Raw genomic sequence first — 10779 nt, 5'->3', positions numbered from 1 at the left:
CAAATCGCAATCTGCATTTTGTACTGAGATTATATCGGTGTAAATACTTTATCCACCTTCATTTCATTGTGTAACACTAATTTTCTTTCTATATCCAAAAAAGTCAGCCAAACAATGTGTTACATATTTTAACGAATTTTCTATTTTAACAGGACTTGATTGAAACTTAATTATAAGTTAAGTTGTTTTTGGAGCATTTCTGATTCTTAATATGCACAATTTTCCAGAAATAAGGAGGAAAAAGTTATGCACAATTTAAATTTTAAAGTGATTGACTGCAAAATATGTTACAAAAATATGGTGTTCTATTTTCTCAAGGTTTTCTCTATTTTATGAATGGATTCCCTCAAGTGTTTTTGATCACTTGACCTTGAAGGTGCCAAAACAATGTCTTTCCAAACAGAACCAGGTTTCATTATAGGGCTGGGATCCTTGTAAAGTTCATAGATGGAATCGGCTTCAGCATTCAAACTTGCTATCTTTTTCAAGCATTTGATATCTTCAGGATCCACCAGTAGATTGTTATCACCGTCCTTCCACCCTATGAGCTGTAAACATATATAGTATCATTTTACAACAAAGTCAGACTAATTTCCATCGTAAAATATTGTAAAACAAATCGTTGAGCAATACTCCGAATTAACTGATAAAGAATTATGCAACAAATTTTAATTATCAAATCAATTCTTAAATTTTTATTTTCTATGTGGAGAACATGATTTAAAAAATTTAAAATTTTTAAAAACTTTTATATGATTATTAAATAATAATAGAGAATTAGAGAATTTTTTTTAGAAAAGATAATTTTTTTGTGCCCTTTAAAAAATAATTTAACAGAATATAATGTGATTGGTTTTTCTAATAATATAAAAGATTAAAAATAATTTAATAATTAAAAATTTTTAAAACCTTTTAAATGTGCAACTAATTTTTTTTAGAATTCACGGGGATATTTCTCATAGATCGCTTCATCAAAAGAATAAAAAGCACGTTTTTTTTCAATTTTTTTTTTTATTTTTACCTTTGGTGGACCACCAATGGAATTTGTGCAATATAGCCTAGCATTATCCACAAGGTTGCAATATCTTGGAAATGCATTAGCGAATCTTTTGTGAGACTTCAATTGTGAATTTACCCTTACAGCCCTGCCTGACATGATAGCTCTCCTGTCAAATTCAAATTCAGCAATAAGAAAAAAGTGTTAGAACTACTATATATGCTATAATCACATTATATTAACTACCCAAGTAATACTAATTATAATCACAAGAAATATATAATATTAATTAATCATATTAGGTGTATACTAAAATCAGTTATTAATATAAAATATACGATAAAAATAAATTAAATATCACAATACAAATATATTAATAGCCAATTTTAATAACTAATTTTAACATAAAAATAACATTTTTGAATATTAATATACGTACCTAATGCCTCTAACAACAGCAAGATAGCCATCACAAACTACACCAACTAACTCAATTCTGTAAGGCTTTTGATTGCGGCGAGATTTTCCGTTACAATTTTCCTCCGCTTCATCATTTTCTTCTGTCTCATTCACTTCCTCCCAGTAGTTTTCAGTTATGGTTCCATCTTCTTCTGAAACTTTATAGCCAACCCCCATTCGGTACCTGCATTTGTGAACATTTCTTGCCATGAAAATAGTTTGCTCCACAAAAGGCTCCCATGATAAGGTTCCATCCATGATCACATCTCTCCCTTCATTTAGAGCTGTCACCAGTAGAGATGATGCTGCATCAGTTGATGATTGGTGCACCTGTTTCAGATTTTCAGAATTCAATGTTTTCATTACTTAAAAGCTACTTTAGAATGGTATAACATGCATGACTAATAATCTTATAGATATTTTATCAAAGATACAAAAGGACAAAATAATCTTTTAAAATTTGAAAATAGTAAACTATATTTTTTTTACTATAAAAAATTTTGAGTACTGATATCATAATTTTAAAATATATAAACTAATTCAATATATACATATTAAATATTAAATTAATTTAACAAAATTATCAAAACGAATAGTTTGTTGGGTAGTTTTGTCAAACATTTAGATACTATTGTATATTAATTCAATCTTTTACGAGTATTAAATTAATTTACATATTTTATAATTAAAACAATTTCACAAATTTCTCATAGTAAAATATAGTATTTTACTCATTTAAAAGTGATAAATTTAATCTACGTTATTCAATAAAACTAAAACAAAATATATTATTCTTAAATATGTGTATATATTTTGTACAGAAAGAATAATTTGTCATTTACTCTTATCATAACTTGAATTTACAACTTTATTTATTTTCAATTTCTATATAAATATAATATCCTTTAGAAGATTGTGTTTAGGATGAATGATAATACCAATTCAGCAGTCATGAGCATGTCATCATGGTGACCTCTTGAGTTAAGGGCTCTATAAATGACATCATTCTCCTTGAAAGCATCTGCCTCAACAAGTACTGCATTTGAAGCTGCTCCAGACCAAAATGATCTGTCAATTTCATTTCATACATGTTAGATCCAAACTATAAGAATATGAAATTTGAGGAGTTAAGTCTCATTTTCGTCTTTAAGATTGGCGAATTACATTAATTTCATTTCTCACTTTTCAATTGCCATAATTTAGTTCTTTAGGTTAAAAAAAAATCATCAATATAATCTCTGTATATTTTTTGTCGTCAGAACTCAACCTTGTTAGTGGTGTAGCTCAAGTCTTATCATGCTAGACATATTAAAACGATGTGGTTACATTTTGGCGCTAAAAAATGCACTAAATGACATCGTTCGAAGGTTTGAACAATAGTAAAACGTTATACCCCTTATTTTTAATATTGTTCAAGCTCTAAAATGACATCATTTAGTGTTCTTTTAGCGTCAAAATGTGTACAACATTGTTTTAATATGTTCAACATAGTAATACTTGAGCTATCTCACTAATGACGTTGATGAGAGACTATATTGGTACACTTTTTTCAATTTGGAGAACCAAATTGTAGCAATTGAGAAGTTAAGACCAAATTAGTGTAATTCGCCAATGTCAAAGACCAAAATGAGACTTAACTAAAGACTTGATTAAAAAAATTGTGATGATGAATTACTCTTTAAGAATGTCCTTAAGAACGGTGCTCTTGCCAGCACCCATGCCACCACCCATGAGAAGCAGAACAGGGCTCCTCTCACTATGGGCAATGGGGACCATCACTTCCGTACAATGCGATGAGTCACCTTTTATTGCTTTGATCTCTTCCACCAATGTGTTGAAAACTCTTGCTACCTTCAAATTCTTCGTTATTCTCTCAAATCTTTGATTCCTGTATGTATTTTCTCTTTAATCATCAATATTCCAATTTCAACATTGTAACGTTTATTATATAACAAAATATAACTCAAATTTTAATCATTTTCTTCTTTTTTCATTTCTGTGAATTTATAAAATGATTTAAACAGAAAAAGTATAAAAAATTCTTATTTTTTTAAAGATTTAAATTTTAAAATTTACATTTAGAATTTAAAATAAATAAAACAATTTTAAAAAATTAATTAATATTAACTTGAAAAAATTAATTCTGACATTACTCCACTAAACATACTTATTAAGTTATTATTAGGATTTAAATAAATTATCATATGGAACTTGACTTAGATATGATATATTTGTGCACTGCTACTTACCACTAAACCAACCATGGTGGCTGTTGTTTAGTGGCTCTAATCTCCTAGACCACTAATAATTGTTTACAAAATTCATCAAACTAATAACCATTCAATTCGTTAATATTAAAATTAACATTTTCATTCTAATAATAACCACTCATCACCAGCCTCACCAAATTAATTAAATTAAATTAATGCATGAAGTTATATTTTTTTAAACATTAAAGGTTCTGGAGTCAACAAATGCCGCATCAGCAGAGCGATATTGACGCTGATAAATAATTTTCAACATCCATCTTAGGGGTGACATGAATTTATATGTGAACAATAATTTTGATTATATTATGTCGGATTATTAGCCTTGTCATTGGTTTAAATAACAACAGCTATATATGACAAAAACCTTTCATTGAATAAGGAAGAATTGGACCCCGCTTACATGCTGTAATTATTTTTCTATATCACTCTATTTCTTTACCATTTCATAGCGAGTAAAATCTAACGATATATAACAAAGGTAAATAAAATAAGAAAAGACTCTTGTACTTAATTATTTATTTAATTAATATTAGAAAAATCAATTTTTTTCAACTAATTTTTTTTACCTTAAATTTTCCTAACTTAAAAATTAAAATCATAAATTCTTAGCCTTAAACTCTCAATCTTAAAAAAATATTTAAAATTAAAAAAAAAAAACCTTGCTATTTTGCTAATGTTAAGTAATGTTGGCTAATATATACATAGAGAGAATAAATCCGAATTCGCTATTATTTCAACCTATCATCAATTCTCTCTCAAGAAAATATAATCAAGTATGTTAGATACATGATTCCCATTCTTGATCAACTCATTATTTTGGCGGTTAGTCATACCATCCACACATTTCGAATTTAAACAATAAATTTTTCTTGTATGTACACTATTTGTATAAAATATTAAAATATAATATGTGGTCCTTATTAAATTTGGTGAACTATCTAGATGAGTTAGCATAATATTTTAATTTAAAAAAGTATAGCACTCTATTATTCTCACACGTTTGAGTTCTCCTTTTTTAATTATAAAAGATGAACAACTGTCTTCAATTCACTGAGATTGAAGATATAAAAAGTTCGTATAACTAACAATAAGAATATTATCCACTCATTCAAAGATAATATCTAGGCATGAAAAGAAGTTAGGCATAGCAACAAAGAAAAAGAGAGATGAAAAGTGATTAATTACCTGGCTAATGAGAGAAGAAGCATGGTTCCAGTGAAATGCAAAGTAAGTGAGGATGCATCTATCAAACTCATCTATCAATTTTAAGTATAAAGCATCAGGGTCCCTTTCATTGGCCAAATATTCGTAGATATTTTCTTCACATCCTTTGGCCTTTCTTAAATACTCATGGGCCAATCTACAAAGCTCTGCCACCTCATTCACATCTTCGAATCCCATTTGCCTCGCTATACAAAATACAGTTTTGATTAGAACAAAATTATTAATTGTCAACGTCAAATAATGTTTTGACCAAATATTTAGCTGGACCTAATCAATCTTCATTTTGTTTATTTGGTAAGTACGTTTTTTAGATATATGATTATTTATTAGTTTCAAATTTTGAACAAATCATTTTATAATATAATATTAAAACTTATTTTAAAAAAATAAATAAAAGACAAATTTATGCATATTCACGCTTCAACCTCACGAGATACACCAACTTAGTGTTCCCATAAACAAGAAAGGGCCCCTCGCTAATAGAAAAATAAATAAATAACTTTTAGCGCTATTTTAGCAACAATAAAAAAATCGCTAATATATTTATCGATAATTAGACTTTCGTTGTTTTAAACTTTATTATTAAAAAGTTTTAATAATAATTATATAATTATCGATAAATTTTTTTTAATAACCATACAAATATATAATTGCTATTTTAATATATAATAATAATAATAAATATATAATTGCTATAAAAACATAAATTAAAAGTTTTTTTTTCACGACTAAAAGTTATTTTTGTTTTATTGCTTTAGCTTGTCTTTTAATTTAATTTTAATATTATTTTTATTATTATTTAAATAAAAATTCTTACTTAAAATTGAGTGGTTATAAAAGTGCTATAGACAATTTTCGCTGTACCGAAAAAATGTTAACATTTTTTAAGAAATTACAAAAATAATATTGAAATTTAAAATTACAATAACAGAAAAAGTACTATAGTTACCAAAATCACTACTATGAACAATTTATATTTTATAATATTCCATTGACAAAATGTTTTCAAATACCATAAATTAATAAAACACACATCTCTACTCTACCCAAAAGTTAAAGACCCAGAATGTATACGAGTCATTGTTACTATGTTTCTGTCTTTGCCACTACTCATCAATAGTGGACCGAGAAAGTATTTATGTTTCAGTCATAATAGTACTACGTTTAAGAGTTTGAAAATGTTGCCCAACAAAATAAATGTTTGAGAATAAATAAATTGAGACATTTAAATAAAAGAAAAAGATATATAATACTGGGTCGGTTAAATGTCATATCATCTAAGAAAAAGACATATAGTATTCATGGAATGTTTGACAGAGAATAAGAGATTCATTTTGGCACTTTGTATTTTTAATATGAAGGTAGGAGGTGGTGTTTTTAAATAAGGTGGAAATTTTGTGTGTTTTGGATTTATATGGATACCACAAATTTGAGGGTTAGATTTGTGGTGTTTTAATTTTTTTCTAGAGAATTATTAAAATTTATTGTATTTTTATCGTCATTTAATCAAGATTTAAATTTTTTTATTTTAATTTTTTTAATATACAAATATGATCTTTAGATTTGTAACCCTATAAAATCTGACTCTCAAATTTTTTTACTCTCTAAATCTGAGAGTCTGATTTTTTACTCAAAATTTAAAAAATAAAAATTAATCCATATTCAAAAACAACACACCAATAATTTATAATGATGAATTACACATAATTTTTTTTAATTAGCCTCATTTTAGCCCAGTATTTCGAGAGAAAAATAATGTGGTCGATCCGATGGCAAAGTTTAGAATTTGAAGTCAAATATATTGAGTGGTTTGATTTTCTTGGTAACATTGCTATAAATATTGCTTGAGTTAGAGATTTCCTATCTGTCTTTTCTTTACTTTTTTAGTTTCTTTAATTTTTGTTCAGACACCAAAAAATTTAAGAATATAAGAGCCCATATATTCAACGGGTCTAAACTTTCTTTTTTTTTTCTTTTTTTTTTTTCTGTATACCGAGACGAAAAGAAAACCCCTAGATATGTGCGATATGCCATTACTGTGAACCGACTTAGAAGAAACGGAAAAGGAAACTATCAAAACTAAAGAAAGTAATAAACAAACTATCATGTATATAAGAAAAGTGTAATCTTTTGAGTGAATATGAATTTCCAGCTAAAGAACACAACTTAAATTTTTATGTTAATGTACATTATTTCATCCTTGAATTCTCTGATTGTGTTTCTTTTGTGTGTGGTACTACTTTATTTATCTATTAGTGAGTATTTCACAGATGATTTAGCAAGTGATAATAATTAAGGCCTTCAAATTAAAACTTACCAACATAGTGAGAGAACTTTTCAAGCTTTCCAACACGCCCAGATTCTGTTCTATCTAGATTGGGGATAATCTTCTTATCCTTATTAGAATTCTGCCGCCGGAATCGTGAGGCGGCCGCCGCGGCAATCAATCCGGCAAACGACGCAACCAGAACATGTGTGAGGTTGATTGCTTTTCCACCAGAACCACCTGAAAGACACAAGTCATAGAAATCAATCTTCATGATGTGGTCTTCTTTTTTCAACACATGTATTTAACTTTATTTGTTGCTAAGAGTAGTAACTATGATCTAAGATTTTGGTGAATTAATTACCTTGCAGCTGCATCTCTAGCTGGAGTTGAGGAGTATAGAATATGGATAGAGAAATATGGGCGGAGAAGCTAACAAGTGAAGATTATTATTATATCGGTGCTGGGTGCGGGTGGCCTTCAATTATTTTGGCGTTATTATTGTGTCTCTCGAAAGGGAGTGGTTGGCACTTATTTTTATATATATATTTCAAGATCAACTTGATATTGGGTCTCCAAACGTGTTTCTTATTGTCAATTTTTTTAAATTAATGTATATGCAAATACAAAAGTGATGTTTATTATGAATTATTATTATAAAGTTATAACTATATGTGATTTAGTATTAGTGTGGCAATTGTTTAAGTTATTATTTAAGTGTTATGATCAGGGTTTAATCCTTCCTTAGAAGTGGCATGTATACTGTATTTTTTGTAGTTATCATTTCATCAACAAGAAAAGAAATTCTGACATAATTGACTTTCAGCGCACATGGATATCTGAAAATTAAAATTCATAAAAGATTATTATAATATTCGAATTGAGACGAAAAAAAATGTTGGAAAAATCATTTGTCAACGAAGCTTTAAATAATGATCTTCTGCTCCATTTTTTTTTATATTAGACATATATCTCTTCTCAACTGGCAAATTTTTTATTATATTTTTGAAAGTTTCATTTGATAAATCTCCATGACATATGCATATCATGAAATATGTGGCTCCTAATTTTACGGAAATATTTGATCATAACTTATCTTATTTAATATTTATTAATTATTATAAAATATTTAATAACAAAAAATTAGTTAAAAATAATCATAACTTATCTTATTTAATATTTATTAATTATTGTGACAATTAATAAATATTAAATAAAATAAATTTTGACTCATTTTTTTCTTAATATTATCGATGCTTATATTAGAGGTGGCAAAACGGGTCAAATCCGTTAGGTCCATCCGCAAAACCTGCTAAAAAGGGCGGATTGGACTAGAATTTAGAATCTGCCAAATTAAAAAAAAAAAAACCGCCAAACTTGTACCGCCAAATTTACGGATTTTAACGAGACGAGGTGGACCGATCCGCCGGACCAAAAATTTTTATTTTTTCTTTTTTTGTTAAATAAAATAATGATTACTACTACAAAAGTAATAATTATATAATTTTTACACATTTTTTTACATAAAATGTACTAGTACTACCACCACCACCACCTTGATCTAAATCAGCATCAATCTCATCTAAGAAAATATAACACATTATTAATAAATTAAAGATCAAAGCTATTGTAATTTATTGTCTGTTCAATAAATCTATAATACTCACCAAGCAAGTCTTCAATATTACTTGGAAGATCAGGCTCTTTTTCAACAACCTCTTCCGTCACCCAAAAATCAACCTTATCAATAGTTTCAATATCAATTGGATCATATTGCGACTTTTGCTTTCTTTTTTTTCTTTCATTCCTAACAAATTAAATACAATATATGATAAGCCTAGTATATTAGCTATACAAAATCTAATGATATGAAATGAAAGGATGAAATATAAATTACTTGGATTTAAGACGCAAATTATATGTAACATACACAATATCACTTAGCCTATCATGCTCCAATATATTCCTTCTTGTTGTATGAATTTGATCAAAAAGACTCCAATTCCTTTCACACCCTGAAAAAGCAGATGCTTGGCTAATAATGCGAACTGCCATTTTTTGTAAACATGGAGCAGAACTACCAAATAACCTCCACCATTCATCTATAAATTACAATCCCATATCATTCCTAGGTAGGTCTTGGTTGATACTTTCTTCCATACCTAAATATTACCAGCAATCCAACCCAATAATCTCAACTCCCAATAATCACAACATATGAACATTGAATCAATCCAGAATTCAGAATTCAATTCACAAAATCAACTCTCAAAATCAGAGTATACAAAACTTCAAAACCAGAATCAGAGTATACAAACAACATCTCAGGTTCAAAAAAATCAGAATTCAATTCACAGAATCATCTCTCAAAATCAGAGTATACAAAATGTCAAATCCAGAATCAATTCACAAAATCAATTCATGTTTCATCACAGAATCAGTTCATACTTCATAATCATATTTCATCACAGTTTCATGACTTCATCAGAGTTCAGTCAGTTCACAGAGTTCAGTCAGTTCAATCAGTTCATACTTCATAATCATATTTCACTATATCAGTTGCAGATACTCAGAGTCAAATTCATCAGAGTCATATTTCACTATAATCAATTCTTTGTTCACAGAGTTCAGAGTAAAATTCATCAGAAAATCATGTTCATAAATCATAGCTAAATTAAAAAATAAAACTTACCTGGAAATGAGGCAGACGCTGACGGCGAAGTGGCTGAGGGCGCGACGGAGGCTGAGGCCGCGACGCTGCTGAGGCCGCGAAGCTGCTGAGGTCGCGACGCTGCTGAAGGCGCGAAGGAGGTGACTGCGTTGAGGGCTTCGGGCGTTCTGTCTAGTGGTGGCCGGTGGGTCGTGGTGGGTCGTGGTGAAGGTGGCCTCGTCGGTGTTGTTCTGTCGGAGTTGGAGTGTGGGTGTGGGTCTGTGGGACGCTGAGGCTGGAATTAGGGCGAAGGACGTGAGTGCGTTGAGGGCTTCAGTTCAGGCGTTCTGTCTCTCGCAGTGGTGGCCGGTGGGTCGTGGTGGGTCGTCGCTGGAATTTGGCCATTTGGGTGAAGGAGAAACTGAGAAAAGGGGTCGTGGTGAAGGCTGAAGCACGAAGAGTCGAAGACGAAGGAGAAAAGGGGGAATTAGGGCTTCGCCCTTCCCACATTGCAAAACGACGGCGTTTTGCTGTCAGTTTAAAAAACCGGCCGGGTCCCGGTTCGGTTCGACCGACCGGTAACCGGCCGGTTCGTCGGTTCAAAGCCGGTTATCAAATTCTGCGGTTTCCTTTGTTAACCGAACCGTGTTAGTGTCCGGTTCACGGTTCGACCGATTCGACCGGCCGGTCCGAACCGGTTTTCAGAACATTGATTTTGATTTGATTGGTAATTATTCATGTTGTTCAAAAAAATTATTGGTTACCTAACATAACCCTATTTTAATTCACCTTGTTCTCAAAGAAATGTTTGTGTTATATAGTGGACACTTCATATTGTATTTATTTTTGCTCTCGTAGTATTATTGCAAATAAAGTTGATAGTTCTACTTGAACTTGAAAAGGGAGTTGAATT

General features: G+C 29.8%; 1 protein-coding gene across 1 annotated transcript; it reads right to left on the bottom strand.

Annotated features, from left to right (window-relative positions):
* Window positions 1-230: 230 nt before the first annotated feature.
* Window positions 231-7718, bottom strand: LOC107466262 (calmodulin calcium-dependent NAD kinase). The gene is made up of 8 exons (XM_052254337.1): window positions 7581-7718; window positions 7268-7456; window positions 4836-5135; window positions 3132-3357; window positions 2395-2524; window positions 1437-1786; window positions 1022-1166; window positions 231-548 (listed from the first exon to the last, which is right to left on the bottom strand). Exons 1-8 carry the CDS (start codon window positions 7591-7593, stop codon window positions 306-308), a joined length of 1596 nt encoding a protein of 531 aa, XP_052110297.1. The 5' UTR covers window positions 7594-7718; the 3' UTR covers window positions 231-305.
* Between the last annotated feature and the right edge of the window lie 3061 nt (window positions 7719-10779).

This window comes from Arachis duranensis, chromosome 9 (genome assembly GCF_000817695.3).
Source record: "Arachis duranensis cultivar V14167 chromosome 9, aradu.V14167.gnm2.J7QH, whole genome shotgun sequence".
Lineage (NCBI taxonomy): Eukaryota > Viridiplantae > Streptophyta > Magnoliopsida > Fabales > Fabaceae > Arachis > Arachis duranensis.
This window is presented reverse-complemented; position numbering and strand designations above follow the sequence as displayed.

Bases quoted from the DNA above. Each gene is read 5' to 3' on its own strand.
- LOC107466262 (XM_052254337.1), bottom strand. The intron at 5,136-7,267 runs GTAAGTTTTAAT...TATTTTGTATAG, and splicing joins AAAGTTCTCTCACTATGTTG to CGAGGCAAATGGGATTCGAA. The intron at 3,358-4,835 runs AATGAGTGGATA...ATGATTAAAGAG, and splicing joins ATGCCTAGATATTATCTTTG to AAAATACATACAGGAATCAA.